The following is a 16,232-nucleotide window of genomic DNA, read 5'->3' on the forward strand; positions in this document are numbered from 1 at the left end:
CATCCCCAGGTGGAGGGGTGGGGGTGATGGTGAGGATCTGTAAAGGTATAAAATTTCTGGACGAACAGGAGTACTGAGCCATCTCTGACTAGGAGAAACCTTGTCTCTATAAACTTAACCTGTGGTCCCCCGGCTTAGCTGCAGAATCCCAGCAGGCCTGACCGAGACACACGTTACTTCAAATGTTTGTGTTACCCAGGAAACGACAACGAAAATGGGCTTTGAAAGAAAAGAGTAATGGGCGGGAGGGAGATTATGGACAATTTAATCGCTTAAATCACGGGGAAGGTTTGGGCGCACCAGTTGTTTATCTTTTTTCATTAATAAAACCAAGATTCTTAGCTGCCCTGCCTGATGCAAAACCCAACAACAAAAAACTTGTGAGAATGCTTTGTACACCCTAACTGCAGAAATCTAAGAGTAAGCTTGTTTCCAGCCCAGGAAAGCCTCGCTTGCTTGAAACCAGCTTTGGGTCCAACTTGCACCCGATAGGGCGCAAGAATGTTGGGACAACAGAAGCTGTGGGTTCCGCCCCGGGTAGCCTTGGAGCTCCACTCGGAAGAGCCGCAGGGGCGGCCACAGCACCAAAGGGGAGGGGGGTTTGCGAGCGGAAACTGCTCAGGGGCCCAGGGAGGGGCGGCTAGGCCAGTTTGAGAACAGGCCGAGCTCCCACGGAGGCGGGGCCAACACCGAAAGGCCGCGAAAGCTGGGCGGGGCCGGACCAGCTGGGACTTGGCGACAACCGAGGCCTGACCCCAGCCTGGCGCCAAGCTCGGGTGTTCCAGAGGCTTCCGCTAGACCACAATTCTCAGGGGCTCGCCCCGGCGGCCTCCCTCCCTAACTTAGCCTCACCTCCCGCGCTGCGGGCCGTGTCTGGGCCTCGGCGAATAGGACGTCGGGAATGGTAGTTTTCTCCCAGCGCACCTATACCAGAAAAGAGCACGAGGAGGACTGCGTTTCCCAGAGTGCAGCGGGGTGGCAAGGGAAGGCAGGGGGGAAGGGACAGTCGGTCGCAGACCGCGCTGGGTTGCCGCCGCTGTTGCCGCCATCGTGCCAGCCCCTCGGGTGAGTGTCGGGGCTAGCGCGCCGGGGCTGGGGCTGGGCCGCAGGAGCTGTGCTCCGGGTCGCCTGGAGCTTCTGCTGCAAGTCCCCGGGCGGCCCCTCCCCTACCCCCCCCCCCCGGCGGCCCCAAAGCCGCGCGGGGCCGGGGCCATGTGTCGCGCGCGGCTCCGCCTCCCGCCGGTCCTCTGAGGCGGCGGCCGGGGGAACACAGAGGAAGCCAGGAACCTATTTCGGGCGTACCGTGCAGGTGGCAGGCACACTGGACCGCTCCGAAGCCAGGCCTTTTTCTCTGGTCTGGACCACCCAGATGGGGCGCTCCGGGCCCCGCCCCGTCTGGCCTAGCCAGGCCTGCCCGAGTCCCGCAAACTGCAGGCAGGCTAGCGGGCGGACCCCATCCCCACGTCCTGCCGCCAGCCCGCCAAGGATTCGGGGATGGGTAGACGCCACCCAGCCCGTTCCGGAGTCAGCATTGGGTAAGGGCGCCCGCGTGCAGCAACCCTACCCTCCTCCGGTTCTGAACCACGGCTCGGCTAGGATGTAGGTGAGCGCTCACTTGCTTTTTTGCCGGCTGAGAGTGCACGAAACCTATCTCCCACTCCGGAACTCATGCGTAGGTTCTTCTGCGTGGAGGGCAGGGTCAAGGAATCTGCCGCGGGAGGGGGTTCCACATGGGACTTAACCCCCAGCAGCCTTGGAGAATCTGGCCTGAGGAGACGAGGCGGCTCCGGACTCGTAGGCTCAGCCCCCGCCCTTCTTTCTATCAGTGACCAGACCTCAGTCGTGGGTGGGTTGGCCGGCTGTGTTAGTGGAGGGAGGGAGGGAGGAAGCCAAGGAGGTGAAGCTGAATATGTGAGCCTCCAACACATTGTTAGATATCTTCAGTACAGCCTAATCCTCCCATCTGCTGCTCCCAGAGTCGTCTGCCCTTCTTCATAGAGGAGGATGATTCCATGAGGGTGGTAACAATAAGGTGGGGTTTGATGGAGGGGAAGGCACAATCCAGGTGTGAGGTCGGTGAGCCTAATGCCAAACGAGGCTGGGCTGCAAGCGACATTGGGGGAGGGGCACTTTTGGGCTCTGAGGCCCTTTGAAGCCTGGGTGGCAGAACTAGGGCTGGAGACTGCAGAAAGTCAGGCTTCCCTCTCTTGCTTGCTCATTCATCCAACATTCAGAGCGACCTCTGAATAGGCAGAAAGCTGGTTGGGCCTTGGGAAATTGCCTTTAATGAAGGCACCGGGTCTCCATTGAGTTCTGGAGGAAGGGGAGTAGCTAGCCATAGAGCGGTCCTCAGGCTGGTTTTGGGAAGGCCCTTCCTGACTGAGTGATGATAAATTAAGGGACAAGTCCAGAGAAGACCATGGGATATGGGGAAAAGACAGTTTGTCAAGCCTTGAATTTTCTGACCCAATGCAGCTAATGAGCCACAGTTCTCCCAGGTACTAAAGAAGCAGCCAAGTCTTTGCACACCTGGCCTCAGCAGCAGGCAGGTCTCTTAGGAGAGTTGAGTTAAGCCCATGATGCACCACCCTTGGAATTTTTTTTATTTTTCCTTTTCTTGAATATTTCCCCAGGTAGTATTTTTCTGGTCATTGAACTCAAGCCTTGGAATTTTTCTTGCAGTTGCATTTTAAGTCCCCGCTGTTAAGGTTAAGAAGGATAGGCAAGGATCTGTCTAGATCTCCTCACCAGGCCTGCTTTCTCCTTGTCTTTCTCTTTCTCCTAGTTCACATCCTAGCCTACGAGCGTGAACTAGTCAGGTTCATTCAACAGGCTCAGGAGAGGCCTGGTTTGCTCATGGAGGTGGGCAACAAGGAGGGACTACCCCCAGGACACACGTAGGGTCAGTGTGATTGGATGTCTTCGTGCCATAAGCAGTTGTTTCAAGATCTTGAGATTGTCTGGGTTGCTTCTTTCTAGGACACCGGTGTCAGGTGAGTTAGGCTTTATGGCTATGGATTAGTTCACAGATTCCAAAGCCCTAGGTGACTTGATCACAAGGGTTTTCTTTGAGGTCAAAATGCTGTTGTTCTTTCTCATAGGTTACCTGGGAGGGGGAGGGATTCAGGTCCCTCCTTCTCATTCCACACCTTAAGTTCCGTATAACTTCTGTGTCTGGGGTCAATCATGTGGCCATTGCTACGCATCCTGACCCCCATAAGTCCTTGACCTTTCTGGAATTTGGCAAGCTGTCTGCATCTCAGAGCTCAGAGATAAGAGGAGAACACCGAGGTTGTCCACAATCAGTATGCACCCTCTCTAGTCTTGTAACGCTGACTTGGGTGGTGGGGCCTGGCCTGGGACAGTCAGGATATGGCTGCGTAATAAAGGGTCAGGCTGTGAGGAGACTGGGTTCTCAACCAGCTCAAAACTATGTCCCTTGGTGACATGGAACTCACCTCTCTGAGTCACATTTCACTTTATTCTGACTTTCCAACTGGTGGGTTGGGATGGAAATAATGATTTATGTAAAAGAATGCTCAAATTTTAGGATTGGAAGGCAACTTATATCAAAAAATTCTAGAATCCCTTTACTGAGGCATTAGTATCTTGCTTGAATTATTTTTTTCTCTTGTCTCACCAATGATGCATTTTACTCAGCCACCATTCTTGCGGCCCTTTTCTGTATGTCAGGCTCTGGGCAGAAGCTGGAGGTAGAGTAATGAGTTCCTACCAAGTCCCAGTGCTGGGAAAGGAGGTCACAGTAGTCAGGGAGACAGAATGTTGCTATTATGTATTGAGGTCTAAGTTGAAGAGACCCACAAGGGACTCTTGGCCCTTTGCAAAAGGTTGGGGTGAGGGGGGCTTCTGAGTGACAGAGTAGAGGCTGTTACCGAAGAGTAAAGGCTGTTAGTGAGCCCACTCTCCTTTCCAGGGCCTGAAAGAAACCATGGAGCAAGGTATCCCTCAGGATGCTGGGCCCAGGAAGGTCTGGGATCCCTTGAGCAACTTGGCCGTCACCACTCCAAATTGCTGTTGCTATTGAGTCTAGATAGATCTTCTGTCACCAGCTCCTCGTCTCTCAGAGGTCTCTGCTGGGTGTTCTCCCAGTACCTGAGAATCTAACCAGCATTTTGTGGTCCATGACCTCCTTCCCTGCCTGAACCTGGCTTGGTGCCTTCTACCTCTTTGACTGAGACCTTTCAGGTCACTTATTCAAGTGCCCAGTGCTCTTGGAATGATATCTATCAGGACATCTTTTCAGAGTGAAACAGGCGCCGTCCCCAGAAGTGAAAGGGAGTAGTACTTTTGGAGACTGGGGAGTGAATCCAAAAAGTTCTCCACAGGGTGGACATTGAATCTTAGGCAGGATTTCTGTGGACAGCTTGAGCTGAACCTCCTGATGGGCCTGTTTTTAAAGTTAGTATTTTTTTTTTCTGATGGGCCATGAGAATGTTTGTATGTGAGGGGTTGGGTTTGCGTGGTATTGCAGAAGACTTGAGAGTCCTTTGGCCTACTAGGAGATCAAACCAGTCAGTCCTAAAGGAAATCAACCCTAAATATTCATTCGAAGGACTTTGCTGAAGCTGAAGCTCCAGTACTTTGGCCACCTGATGTGAAGAGCCAACTCATTGGAAAAGACCCTGATGCTGGGAAAGATTGAGGGCAGAAAGAGAAGGGAACGGCAGAGGATGAGATGGTTAAACAGCATCACAGACTCAAAGACGTGAATTTGAGTACACTCCTGGAGATGGTGAAGAACAGGGGAGCCTGGTGTGCTGCGGTCCATGGGGTCGCAAAGAGTCAGACACCAGTTAGCAACTGAGCAACAACGCCTTCCCCAATTTTGAGATTTTGTGATTTCTTGCTTTGACCACATATGGCAGGAGTTCCTGAAGATTCTTCCTGAGGGAGGTGCTAGCGTGCGGGTTATCCCTGCAGTGGCTCCAGCAGTGACCGACGCTGCTGGTCAGCACCCGTACCACCAGGTCTGGGTGGCACCATCTCCATCCTCACTCTGTCAGCAGAAATGTGTCTTCCTGGTAGGAATCATTTGTTCAGGTCTGACTGTGACTCAGGAAGGTGGCCAGGGAAGAGGGACACAAGAGGACTGGGGTTGGTCCTTGTCACTACCCTGGGCCTTTATTTATTGCTGGTACCTGCTATATGCCAACTCCTTAAGCACTCAGGCTGGAGAAGGGTCTACCCTGCGAAGGAGAACCTCCTCTCATGAGAGAGATGCGTCCAAGGAACCTGGGAACTGAGGGTTGTTTGCCTCAGTAAACAGGGGATTCAGAAATGTTTGTTTCCTAAAGCCTCAGGTACTCCGTCAGAGCCACTGGGTCTCTCCAGGGCAGAAACTGCAGCCCCCTGGAAGGACATCTGTATAGAGATATTGGTTCCACTTGCAGAGGTGGTTCAGGCCCAGGTCAATACACGGTCTCATTTGCAGGTTGTACACCTGCTGTGACAGGCTGAGCATGCACTTAAAGGGTTTCCCTTCTGACGGGCTTAGAGCTTGCCAATTTCAAAGGGGAAGAAAAAGCCTGGGCTCCATTCTTCGTTTTTCCATCTACGCTTCTTGCTACTTGACATGGGCTCTCAACTATTCCAGTCCAGGCCAATTTTGTAGACATTTTCATGCCGGCTATGCCCCAGTGGCCTTGCGTGGTCTTGAATTCTTAGCCTCTCAAGAGTCTTGGTTTCATCTACAAAGTTGCAGTAATCATACCAGCTTTACAGAACTGAGAGGCTGGAATGAGAGAAGACGTGTATGTAATAACTGTTTGGTTTACAGGGCTTTGACTGATGGTACACGAAATATCAAGTTCATGGATGGGAACTGTCTAGGCCAGGGCCCCAGAGATCCCTGAACCACCTCAGAAAGGGGGCTACTCAGGAACTGAGTATGGGCAGAGCAGAGGGACTAGAATGCAGGTCTCAGGATTCAGCTTCTGGGCCAACCAGGGCAACCTGACGCCTCTGGAGCCCTCTCCAAATAGAAGAGGAGAAGGCCCTTAGTGTGCTGGGGGCACCTAGACCTCAGGGGTCTGCCCCGGGAAAGGGTTCTGTCCTGGGCAGCGGACTTTGGCTGCTGTCTCTCCCAACTGCAGGCGAGTGAGTGGTGAACGAGGCTGTTGCCAGTCCTGGGTCAAGGCTGTTCCTTCGTGTGGTGTCCTATAGGAGGCTGAGATAACCCTCCTTCCCAGCTCTTGACCCAGTGTTCACCTCGTACCTGCCAGCTGAGTCCTGCTTTATATCCGCAGTTGATTACCCCGAACATCCTCATAATTACTGATGAAGACAGGGTCTGAGGGTCCTGCCGTGTGGGAGAGGAGGAGCAGACTAGCGGCCAGGCCTTTGATGGCGTGGTCCTGTGCCTCCTCTTCAGCCACAGTTGTCCCTCAGGTGATCAGAACCTTGGGAATTGGGGTGGGAGGGAGGGGCCAAGCACCACTAACACACACCTCAGACAGATGGCTGGGTGGAAGGCAAAGGATTGTTTCCTGACAAATTGGACAGAAGGTGTGGGTGGAGGTGAAGTGGGTCACCTGGCCACTTAAATTGAACAGGGTTTTCCCAGAACACACTTCTCCAGAGAAGAGGGCCTAGGTGAGGCACCTTGCAGACAGGGACAGGGGTACCCCAGTCAGGGAGAGGGACCACTAACATATATGTAAATGTGATAATCTCATGCAGTGACAAGTGCTAAGAAGATGAAGCAGGATGATGAAATGAGTACCCGGGAGGCCACTTGAGACTGAATGGTCAGGGAAGGTGTCTATGAGGAGGTGACCTTTGAGTGGACACACATGTGACGAGGAGCTAGACACATGAAGGAGGATCTGGATACATCTGGGAGGAAGGATGATCCAAGCAGAAGGATCAACAGTTGCAGAACCCTCCAGTGAGAACAGGCTCAAGATGTTCCAGAAATAGGAAAATGCCCAGAGTGGCTGCAGAGGATGGGGAGGAGTGGGTGGCCAGAGATGAGGTTGGATAGCTGGGAGGCCAGGTTACCCTGGACCTTGAAGGCAGGATAAATGGTTGAGATTTTGTCAGTGGAGAATGGGAAGGCTGCTGCACAGGATACACACTACTCTTCAGATCAGTGTCTTCCCCTCTGGTTGTAGTCCACAACGTTCCCTCTGTCTAGTCCACGCCTGTGCTCTGGGTTTAAGCCAAAGTTGTCTGTCAGTTCTACCTGTCGGAATCCTTCCCAGCCTCTGCTTCAGGGCCCTTGAGACCTAGCAGACAGTAGGTATGAAGGTCGTAGTGCTGAGTTGGTATGAGTTCAAGGATCACATTATAAGATCACAGATAAGAACATAGATCACACATCTGGTGTTCCCTGTGGGCCTCAGTGATAGGCCATCCAACATGAACATCCTTCTGTTTGAAAGTGTGGAGTTAGTAATGAATGTCCTCTTCCTCTTTCTCGTCACTCTTCTGACCCCAGTCGTGCCCTAGATCCAGCTAGGCCCACATTTATCTCTGCTTCGCTGAGATGGTGGAATGGGGTTGTGACTTTGAAGGTTTAGGAAAAGCGTGAGATCATCCCCCATGAAAACATCCATTGTTTAGTGTGGCAGTCTGCCTGGTGCCTTTGTTTGGAGGCAGAAGCCCTGGTTCAAGCCTGTCTTGCCCCTTTCATAAAAAGCCAAGGTTAGAGATCAGGGCTTTAGCCCTACGTGTCATTCGTTTTTATCTCCAGACCAGTTGTCACTGGAAGTCTTGGTCCTGGAGCCCACTAAGCCTGGTTCCATCCAGTTCCACCATTTATTAGGCTCGTGACCTTGAGCAAATTTAGCTGACCTTGCTGGGCCTTGTTTTGCTCATCTCTAACATTGGAGTTGACTCACAGGGTGTTAGAACAAAATGCATGTAAAGCCATGAGCACATTTCTACACTGAATACGCATTAGTGAAAACGAGACATCAGCTGGACACTACTGTTTCGAGTTTCAAAATACTGGAAACTCTGACCCAGAATTTGAGGAGCAAAATGAACGGTTTGTTTTTTTTTTTCTGTTACCCAGTGGGATCCCCTGGGCCAGAGCTTTTAACCTGATGTGTATGACAGCCTCAGGGACTATGAACTACTTGAAGTCAGTGACAAGACTGGGGCATCTCTGCCTCTGTGTGGATTGATTGGGAGCGGGCCACAGTGTATGAGACATTCTTAGAGAGTCTTTGCACCCACAGAGACCTAAGGGTCAGTGAAGGCTGATACTCAGTGGGTGAGAGGTCACCGAGATCATTTCTGCTCCTCGAGGAGCCTGGCCTCAGTCAGCCTGAGTGAAGCAGGAGGCGGTGGTCAGCGGCCCTCTCTGAAGAGCTGTAGGAGAAGCTGTCATGAAGGTCAGTCCGCAGTCTCACGCGAGGCTGCCCATCAGCCTTGCATTGTGTTTCTTTCCAGGCTATTCTTTCCACAGTAAATATATTAGAAGCAAGGCCGGGGCTGTCTGGCCATCCTGGGGAACCCCCAGTCCAGCCACCCCTCCTCTGTGTCCCATGGGGATGGGAGGTGGCCCCCACACCCTGCTGCTTTTTCTAGGCTCAAGAATACCACCTCCCAACTACAGGGTGAAAGCTTTGTGGAAGATGTGGAGTCAGAAACTGGAAGTCCCATAGTTTACTGGACTCTGTGCTGGGAGATTGAGGGGGTGGGATGGGATGTGGCAAGAACCAAATGGGAACGCTCACAGCCCAGAGCCACAGTGGAGTGGGCCCTGGGTATGCCGATCCAGGCTTGCACGTGGTGTTGGAGGTCAACAGTTGAGTCTGCAAAGGAAGACCCAGATGGGAGGCATCTGAATGGTGACGTGAGGGGAGGGCAGGCATCCCAGCGGGAGGACTCACCTGTGCAAAAACCCCGGGAGCAAACTCTGAAGTTCCGGTGTGTTTAGCTGTGGTGCTGGATTGAGGCGGGAGAGAATGGCTGAGGAGTTAGGGATAGGTGTGGATAGCCACCTGTGGGCCTTCAGGTGTTTGACCTTGAACCCAAGGATGAGGGGTTTGTAGGGGAGGGACATGGCCAGCCTTGTGGCTTAGAACTCAAGGATGCAAAATTAGCAGAAAATAAGCAGTGACCTTAACCAGAGAACTCAGGATCAGCACTGATGTGCTGGGCAAGTTGGGGCCATAGGCTGAACCTTGGTTTTTCCACCTGTAAAGTGGGCTGACGGTGAAATCAGCCGCATGATTACTACACAGAGGTGAACACATCAGGGTCAAGCAAGCCTTGAACAAGGTTGCTGTGAGCTTCAGAGGCACCACTTGACATTGCTAAAGCAAAGTCTTCAATCCACATAGCTTTGAAGGTTCCTGCTCACCCTTTTTGAATAGTCCTGTCCCTCAGGAGAGCTCCCTTTGCCCTGCCCCCTCCACCCGGCCAAAGGGCTCTTCTGTCCCTTTATCCCTCCTACCTCTTTACTCCACCTCTGCTTCTGCCAAGTCGTTTTTGTGTTAGAAACTTATCACACCATTAAGAACAATGTTGAGAAAGGAAAAAACACCTCACTTCCTTCACCTCAGTGTCCCACCATATGGCGCCACTTTTCTTTGGATAGCTTCTAGTCTTATTTCCCCTCACCCTCCATCTCCCGCTTCCCGGTTTCCTGCCCTTATCTCTTGTGTCCCCAGGCACATGCTCATGTTTCTCCTGACTGGCACACTCCTTTAAGACCTTCTCTAAGGGCTGCTGAGAACAGAGGGCAAGATGGCCCTAGTTCATTCCTCCCTGCCCCAGAAGTCTTGGGGGGGCTCAGCAGGGCACCTTGGGAGTGTGATGTGGTGGGGTTGGGCTGCGATGGGTGAGTCATCTGGTGGAAGGGGCAGAGATGCGCAATGCCAGGCTCTTGTGCCTCCAGTGACCCGAGTTTGCATGTGGTGCTGTCACAGTCTCACTCCTTGAAAATGTGACCAAGACAGAGCAGCTGAGAGCAGCTGCGTATCCTGTGTTTTTCCCACTTGTTCTGTTTCTTGGCAGAGAGCAAGCTGGGACACTCCTTGTCCCAGGCAGGCGCCGCTGGGCCCAAGCTTTCTCCTGTGCTTCTTTTAGACTTTCCTGGACATTTAGTCATCCCAGCACCGTGCTGCTATTTTTAGTGCCACCACCTCCTAGGGAACCTAAAATAAAGCTGGCTCAGCTTCCTGGCCCCTCATTGGCTGGAGCGTTGGTCACAGGCTGGGAGATTGGCTGAATTGGGCATAAGCTACTACCCACTTCCACTGTCCTTCCTCTGGTTCCTCTGGCCTAGGGTGAGGCCATAGGGACCAGAGCAAACCAGCACTAACCAAGCTGAGTCAAGAGCTTTACTAGGTTCCCTTAGTGAGACCCCACTGGCAACAGCAGGGTTTCACCCCCTTATAGAGAAGAGGGCTGAGGCCCTCAGGATGGCAGTGACTTGCATCAGATCCCACCACTACCAGTGGTTGTCTGCCGAGATCAAACCCACCTCCTTACAGCTTTGGTTCAGAGTCCTGTTATTAGGAGAGAGTGGGTGGGTTCCTGTGCAGTCAGAAACAGCTATAGAACAACAGAGGTCTGCTGTTGTGGGTCCTGCAGTGAGATGCGCTCCACTCTACTCAGGAGGAGCCTACCAAAGCCTGAGCGGCTCTTTCGTCTGGGGCTTGGATTTTTCATCTAGCAGCCTTGGATCCCTGATATCTGTAGCAGGGTGGGTTGGAGGGGGTACGGCTCCCCTCTTGCTCAGAGACCAGAGAGGGGCAGCCCTTCTGAGGGAGCCAGTGCTGGGATGGGGTGTAGAGACATGACTCATTTTCCCCTCCCAACCTTCCTTTGCCTTCCCAGCATTTCTGTTGTCGTCTGTGATCCTCTGAACTCATGGTCCCAGCTCTGCAGTTGGTAGATGTAACCCCTCTCGGTGATGAAATGATGTCATGTGGCCTCAAAGAAATAAACTTCCCCCTTAAGACAAAGTGAGGGAGGGTCACTTGCTGTCTTTGTTCCTCAAGTGGGACCTTGAGGAACCATTTCTCCCCACTCTGACCGGGTCTTCTACCTGCCAGTAAGGCCCTGGGGTAATGTTAAGGGCCTGAGTGCTGCAGTCGAAGACACTTGACTCAGACATCAGTAGTTCCTGACCTGCAAAGTGGGAAGAATAGCAGTAACTGGCTGTGCAGGTTGTTGAGAGGATTAAATGAAAAGGGGAGAGTGCTTAGCTCATCCTCTGTAGTACTTGCTCTGACTTTCCTTCATCCGGGCTCCCCCTTCAGGACCCATCCTTCTCTATGATCCTGACACCAGGAGGGTCTGAGTTGTCCATCTCTGGGCTCCCTGCACTTGTCTGTATTGAGGGATTGCTTATCAGTTCCCTGGGTCCTCTCCGTGTTCTCCAGGAGCACAGACCTCAGCAGAGCACTGCCTGCTCAAGGAGGTCTGGGAGGGGTGGGGGTCAGTGAAGAGACTGACTGGCTACCTGCTGCTTCCACGGTACCAACGCTTCCCTTCCTGTCTTGCTGGACTTACAGGTCTCAACGAGGCCGGGTGACGCTCCAGAATGGGAGACAAGCCAATTTGGGAGCAGATTGGATCCAGCTTCATTCAACATTACTACCAGTTATTTGATAATGACAGAACTCAACTAGGCGCAATTTATGTAAGTCTTCTGCTCTAGCACCAAAACGGGATTCCAGGGGATCAATTCAGATGTGGGGCCCGTGCCTCCAATTCACAAGTTCTGGCACCCCTCACTGGATTGGCTGAGCCCTTTTATCTGAGCTACTCTTCACGGGGTAGGGGGCTTAAGGCCTAGCCCAGCTCCCCAGGCCACATGGACCTTTCTGTCATCTTCTGCATGAGTGAGATTCTTAGGTAATCTAGTGGATCTACATGAGTGGTACCATAGGCAGCACTTTCTGGGCTCGCCCTTCCATGGTCCTGTGAGTGCCTCTGGTCCAGACCAGCACCGGTGGACAGAGGCTAGGGCTTCTGGTGCCCCCTGGAGGCAGCAGCTGTAAGAATCATCAGTGCACCTCAGATGGCTTCTGGAGGCCCCAGGTCCAGTGTCCTTTGAAGAGCTAAAAGCCCCTGAAAGCTCATGGGAGACGGGTGTTTCTTGAGTACTCCTTCTGTGTAGGCATTTTTTACTGCTATGTTAATGATGTTCATATATACCAAAATTTACTTGTATTTGACCCTGCCCAAGACAGAAATGTGATTGATCAAGCCACGCCTAGCAGGTCTGCCCAGGATAGAAGTGATAGGAGTCATCACGCACAGCCTTGCAGCTTGATGGGCTGTGGGCAAACTCCTCTGTCTCCCTCAAAAAGTCAGGGCCAGTTCAGACATTTTGAAGAAAAGAAAGGGATCTTAGCGGTGGAAGGCCACATCCGGCCCAGGTAATTGATTGTCATTATCACAGGTAGAGGGTTTTAAAAACTCAAACTGGCCTGACTGGGATCTTTGGCACTTCTTTCTTGTTGCTTTTGAAATCAATTAAAGCAGGTCTGACCCAGAGAAGAGTTAGCAACGTCTTTAAGGAGTACTTTATGTATGTCGTTTTATGGAAGCTCATCACGTTTTCCCTTTAAACATCAGGAAACAGATTGGGTGGGGGGGGGAGGTGGATAAAAAACTAGTTTGCCTAATGTCAGAGCTGCTGAGTAGCAGAGGCACTTTTGAGCTCTGGCCCAGGAGGCTCTGGTAGGAAAGATGGGGTGGGGAGGCAGTGAAGCTGTGGGTTACATGTTGATGGTTGGGAGGGTCCCAGGAGAGGCCTTGTCAGCCTCCACCCCTCCCTGACCCCATGGGAAGGGCCTCTGTGGAACTGACTCTGGGCTCTAGAGATGGTGTTGAACATAGATGTTTCCTAGTTCGTTCGTTCTTTTTTTTGTTCCAAGTTATTTCTGATGATTATTCTGGGACTGGTGCTGACCAACCAAACAACAGGATGGTTTTTGACTTGAGTCTTGGCCACATATGGCCAGCCTGGAGCTCATCCATATCAAAGGCCATACAACTTTTTGGATAAAAAGTGGGAGATGAGCTTACTTATTAATAAGTTTGTGTTTTCTTACATAGTCTTTCAGAGCTTGGGCTCTGCAATGCTGGGGTGTAATTAAAGTTGTTAATCATCTGAAGTTTGGAAATTACCCTCCTTTCCCTTCTTTACAGACAGGGAAACAGACATGGACTCATGTTCCCCAAGCAGGACCCTTTTGGGGGTCTTTTCAGGGCCTCAGCGATATTCCTTGTGCTCTGAAGCTCTGACCCCAGATTTCCTGGTTTTCAGATTGATGCGTCATGCCTTACGTGGGAAGGACAGCAATTCCAGGGGAAAGCTGCCATTGTGGAGAAATTGTCTGTAAGTAAGGGCCAGGTCTGGGCTGCAGGCAGCTCCTTCCCCACCCTGCTGGCCACAGCCCACCACCTATTTTTTCTCTTGCAGAGCCTTCCATTCCAGAAAATCCAGCACAGCATCACGGCGCAGGACCATCAGCCCACACCAGACAGCTGCATCATCAGCATGGTTGTGGGCCAGCTCAAGGTAATGGTGCTGCTGCCTTGCAGCACCACTGTCCTGGTCCTCAGGGACACCCAGACAAGTGATGCCTGGAGCTTTTCAGCTCAGTACTCTAGCCATCAGCCACACGGGGTGATTTTTTAATTGCATGAAGTAAAATGAAATAAAATTAAAATGTAGTTCCTCAGTTGCATTAGTCATATTTCAAGTGCTCAGAGTTATTCGTGGCTGCCTATTGGACAGCACAAACATAAAACATTTCTGTTACTGCAACAAGTCCTACTGGAGAGCACTGGTATAAAGCCTTGGAAAAGGGACAGTGAGGTACAGGAACAGGATAGGGCTGTGATCCCAGCCACTGGGCCTTTGTACTGCCCCCAAGCTGTAGGGGAGCCTTCTGCAGGCAGCTGACCCTGAACTGGAGTCTATGCTACTATTCTCCAAGCTGGCTGCTGGCTCTTCCACCTGCTGAACAAAGCAGATTCTGGGAACTCCCGCTTCTCTTTGGATTTCTAGTTCTACTTCTCAAGACCTGTTAACCTCAAAGCTTTCCTGTGGTCCTTTGGTGCCTCTGCCCGTACACCCCACCCCCCTTCCAGGAACTCCTACTTGTTATACTCTAACAGACTGAAGATTTCCAAAAAGCCTCTCCTTCCCAAAGCAGGATAGATGAGCTGCCCCTTAACCAGGTTCCAGCCTCCTGAGCATGTGGCATCATGGTCCCCAGAATATGAGACCCACATGCCTTCTCCCTAGGCTAGGCAGGGCTTCCTGAGTCCAATACAAGGGTGGAGGGAAAGGGCGGCCCTCTAGGCCTCTCCACTGGACCTGGATGGACCTGCCTTTTGGCCTGGTTTTTCCTGTCAGTTTCTCCTGCCTGTTCAAGATACCCTGCCCAGAGAGTGTGCTCAGATAGGCCTTGGGAGTGAGGAGGTCTTTTCTGGGGTCTCAGGGCACACTTTCCCAGGCTGGGGTCATTAAGCAGTGCCTCTTCCACCTGGCTTCAAGTTCTTTCTGGTGTTTCTGTCCAACCCCCAAAAGACTGATTTGCCTCCTTGCTGATGATAATTCCTGGAAAAAACAGTGATGTTAGAAACACAGCTGGTTAGTTAGGCTTCTACCTCGACTAGGCCTCATCTGGGTGTTCTGCAGTTTGGCTGGAGGTCTCTCACCCTTTTTTTGTTGCAAATATTATATGTTACATGACAAGAAACAGATTACCTGATAGGGATGCATTAGTTTTTTTCTCTCTGCAGAGTTGTAATTGGTGTGAGCTTGGTTTTGAGCCTTTTCTCATGTACAAAGTCATTATTAGTAGTATCTTCTCATGGGTGGACTAACTAACATAATCAGACACTAAGACTGTTTAGTTTTTAGACTACCATGAGTTACATGATAAGCACCACAGAACTCTTTCAGATTGGTCACTTTTGCCCAGAAACATGAACTCAGAGGCGCTATGTGGTCTGCTATATTGCTGTAGCTAACTGGTGAGTTGTTCTGCAGTTTGAGTGTACATAGTATGAGCTGCCACCTCAAGTCCCCTTTGTGCCAAGTTCAATGTTACATACATTATGTCAGTTCACAATCACGAGTACCCTGGGCTCTCCTAGGATTTGTGTCCAAGATAGAAAGGCCTGATTGCAAAGTCAGCATTCTCCTCCAACTGAACACCCTTCCTGTTCCTTGGCCAACTTAACTGAACCATTTTTTTCTCTTCACAGGCCGATGAAGACCCCATCATGGGGTTCCACCAGATGTTCCTATTAAAGAACATCAATGATGCTTGGGTTTGCACCAATGACATGTTCAGGCTTGCCCTGCACAACTTTGGCTGACCTCCTCCCAGCCAGGCACTCATGCTGTTTCCTCCTCCCTCCTCTTCCCGATACTATTCACACTCCTCCAGATGCTCCAAATATCATTCACAAACGAGCAGGGCCGCGGTGGGCGTGGGCGCAGTGCGCTGCTGCTACCGAGGTGTTGTGCATGATGTTTGGATGCTAGACTAGTTGCATCTGACAGGAGAAGTTTGTGTTGTACCAGCGCATGCCTTGGAAAGACTTAAGTAATGCAAAAGGTTGTCTTTTTTTTTTTTTTTTTTAATCTACTGACAAGTTGCTCTAGTAACCCAAAGAAGTGAAGGAGAAAGCAGCTGCCTCACCGCCCAGATATTGATTTGTTCAGATGTTTCAATGCCTCATGATACAATAAAACCACGAAAATTTTCTTAACAGTTTAAATTGTTTGAATTAGTTGAATAGTGGGCTGGGCATCCATAACTACCCTGCCTCATTGGCTCTCTCATGTCTCACCATCCCACATCTACGCCCACTCAGCAATACCTGTTGCAAGGAGAAAACACCGAAGCAGCACTCTGAGCTCAGGCAGCACTCTGCACTCGCTTCTCTTAGAAGCCCTGTAGGGCATAGTGTTCCCTCCATCTGGCCTTGGAAAAGTGAGCTGCAGACAGGGAGAGCTCAGGTCTGAACGGAAGAGTCCCTTGAAGCCTCGGCAGTCAGTCCTGACATTTCCTGTGACCTCTACACTTGGTAGCGTCAGGGCTCTAATGACAGGTGAGATGATGCAGAATCCCACCGAAGATTGAAAAGCCTTGGCAAAAATGGCCCATTAGGTTCAGGCCCTCTGGACTGAGGGCTCAGCAGGACCAAGTATGAGCAGGCATTTGAGGGCGAAGGCCTTGTTCTAGCCACAGAAAGGTCAGTATCACATCCAGCATGCC

The 16,232-nt window shown here is 51.5% G+C and overlaps 1 protein-coding gene across 2 annotated transcripts; it reads left to right on the forward strand.

Moving 5' to 3' along the window:
* The first annotated feature begins 1,000 nt into the window (after window positions 1–1,000).
* NUTF2 (nuclear transport factor 2) lies at window positions 1,001–15,732 on the forward strand. Of its 2 annotated transcripts, none has more exons than XM_024978493.2 (5): window positions 1,001–1,603; window positions 11,496–11,623; window positions 13,259–13,330; window positions 13,415–13,513; window positions 15,214–15,732. In XM_024978493.2, the coding sequence occupies exons 2-5, from the start codon at window positions 11,525–11,527 to the stop codon at window positions 15,325–15,327; spliced, it is 384 nt and encodes a 127-aa protein (XP_024834261.1). In that variant the 5' UTR covers window positions 1,001–1,603; window positions 11,496–11,524; the 3' UTR covers window positions 15,328–15,732.
* The last annotated feature ends 500 nt before the right edge of the window (window positions 15,733–16,232 follow it).

Source organism: Bos taurus, chromosome 18, assembly GCF_002263795.3.
Source record: "Bos taurus isolate L1 Dominette 01449 registration number 42190680 breed Hereford chromosome 18, ARS-UCD2.0, whole genome shotgun sequence".
Lineage (NCBI taxonomy): Eukaryota > Metazoa > Chordata > Mammalia > Artiodactyla > Bovidae > Bos > Bos taurus.

What these genes read in the sequence shown, in the direction of transcription:
- NUTF2 (XM_024978493.2), top strand. Translation starts at nt 11,525, where the DNA reads ATGGGAGACAAGCCAATTTGGGAGCAGATTGGATCCAGCTTCATTCAA. An exon ending in CTCAACTAGGCGCAATTTAT is followed by an intron (nt 11,624 to 13,258) that starts GTAAGTCTTCTG and finishes CCTGGTTTTCAG; the next exon opens with ATTGATGCGTCATGCCTTAC. An exon ending in TGGTTGTGGGCCAGCTCAAG is followed by an intron (nt 13,514 to 15,213) that starts GTAATGGTGCTG and finishes TTCTCTTCACAG; the next exon opens with GCCGATGAAGACCCCATCAT.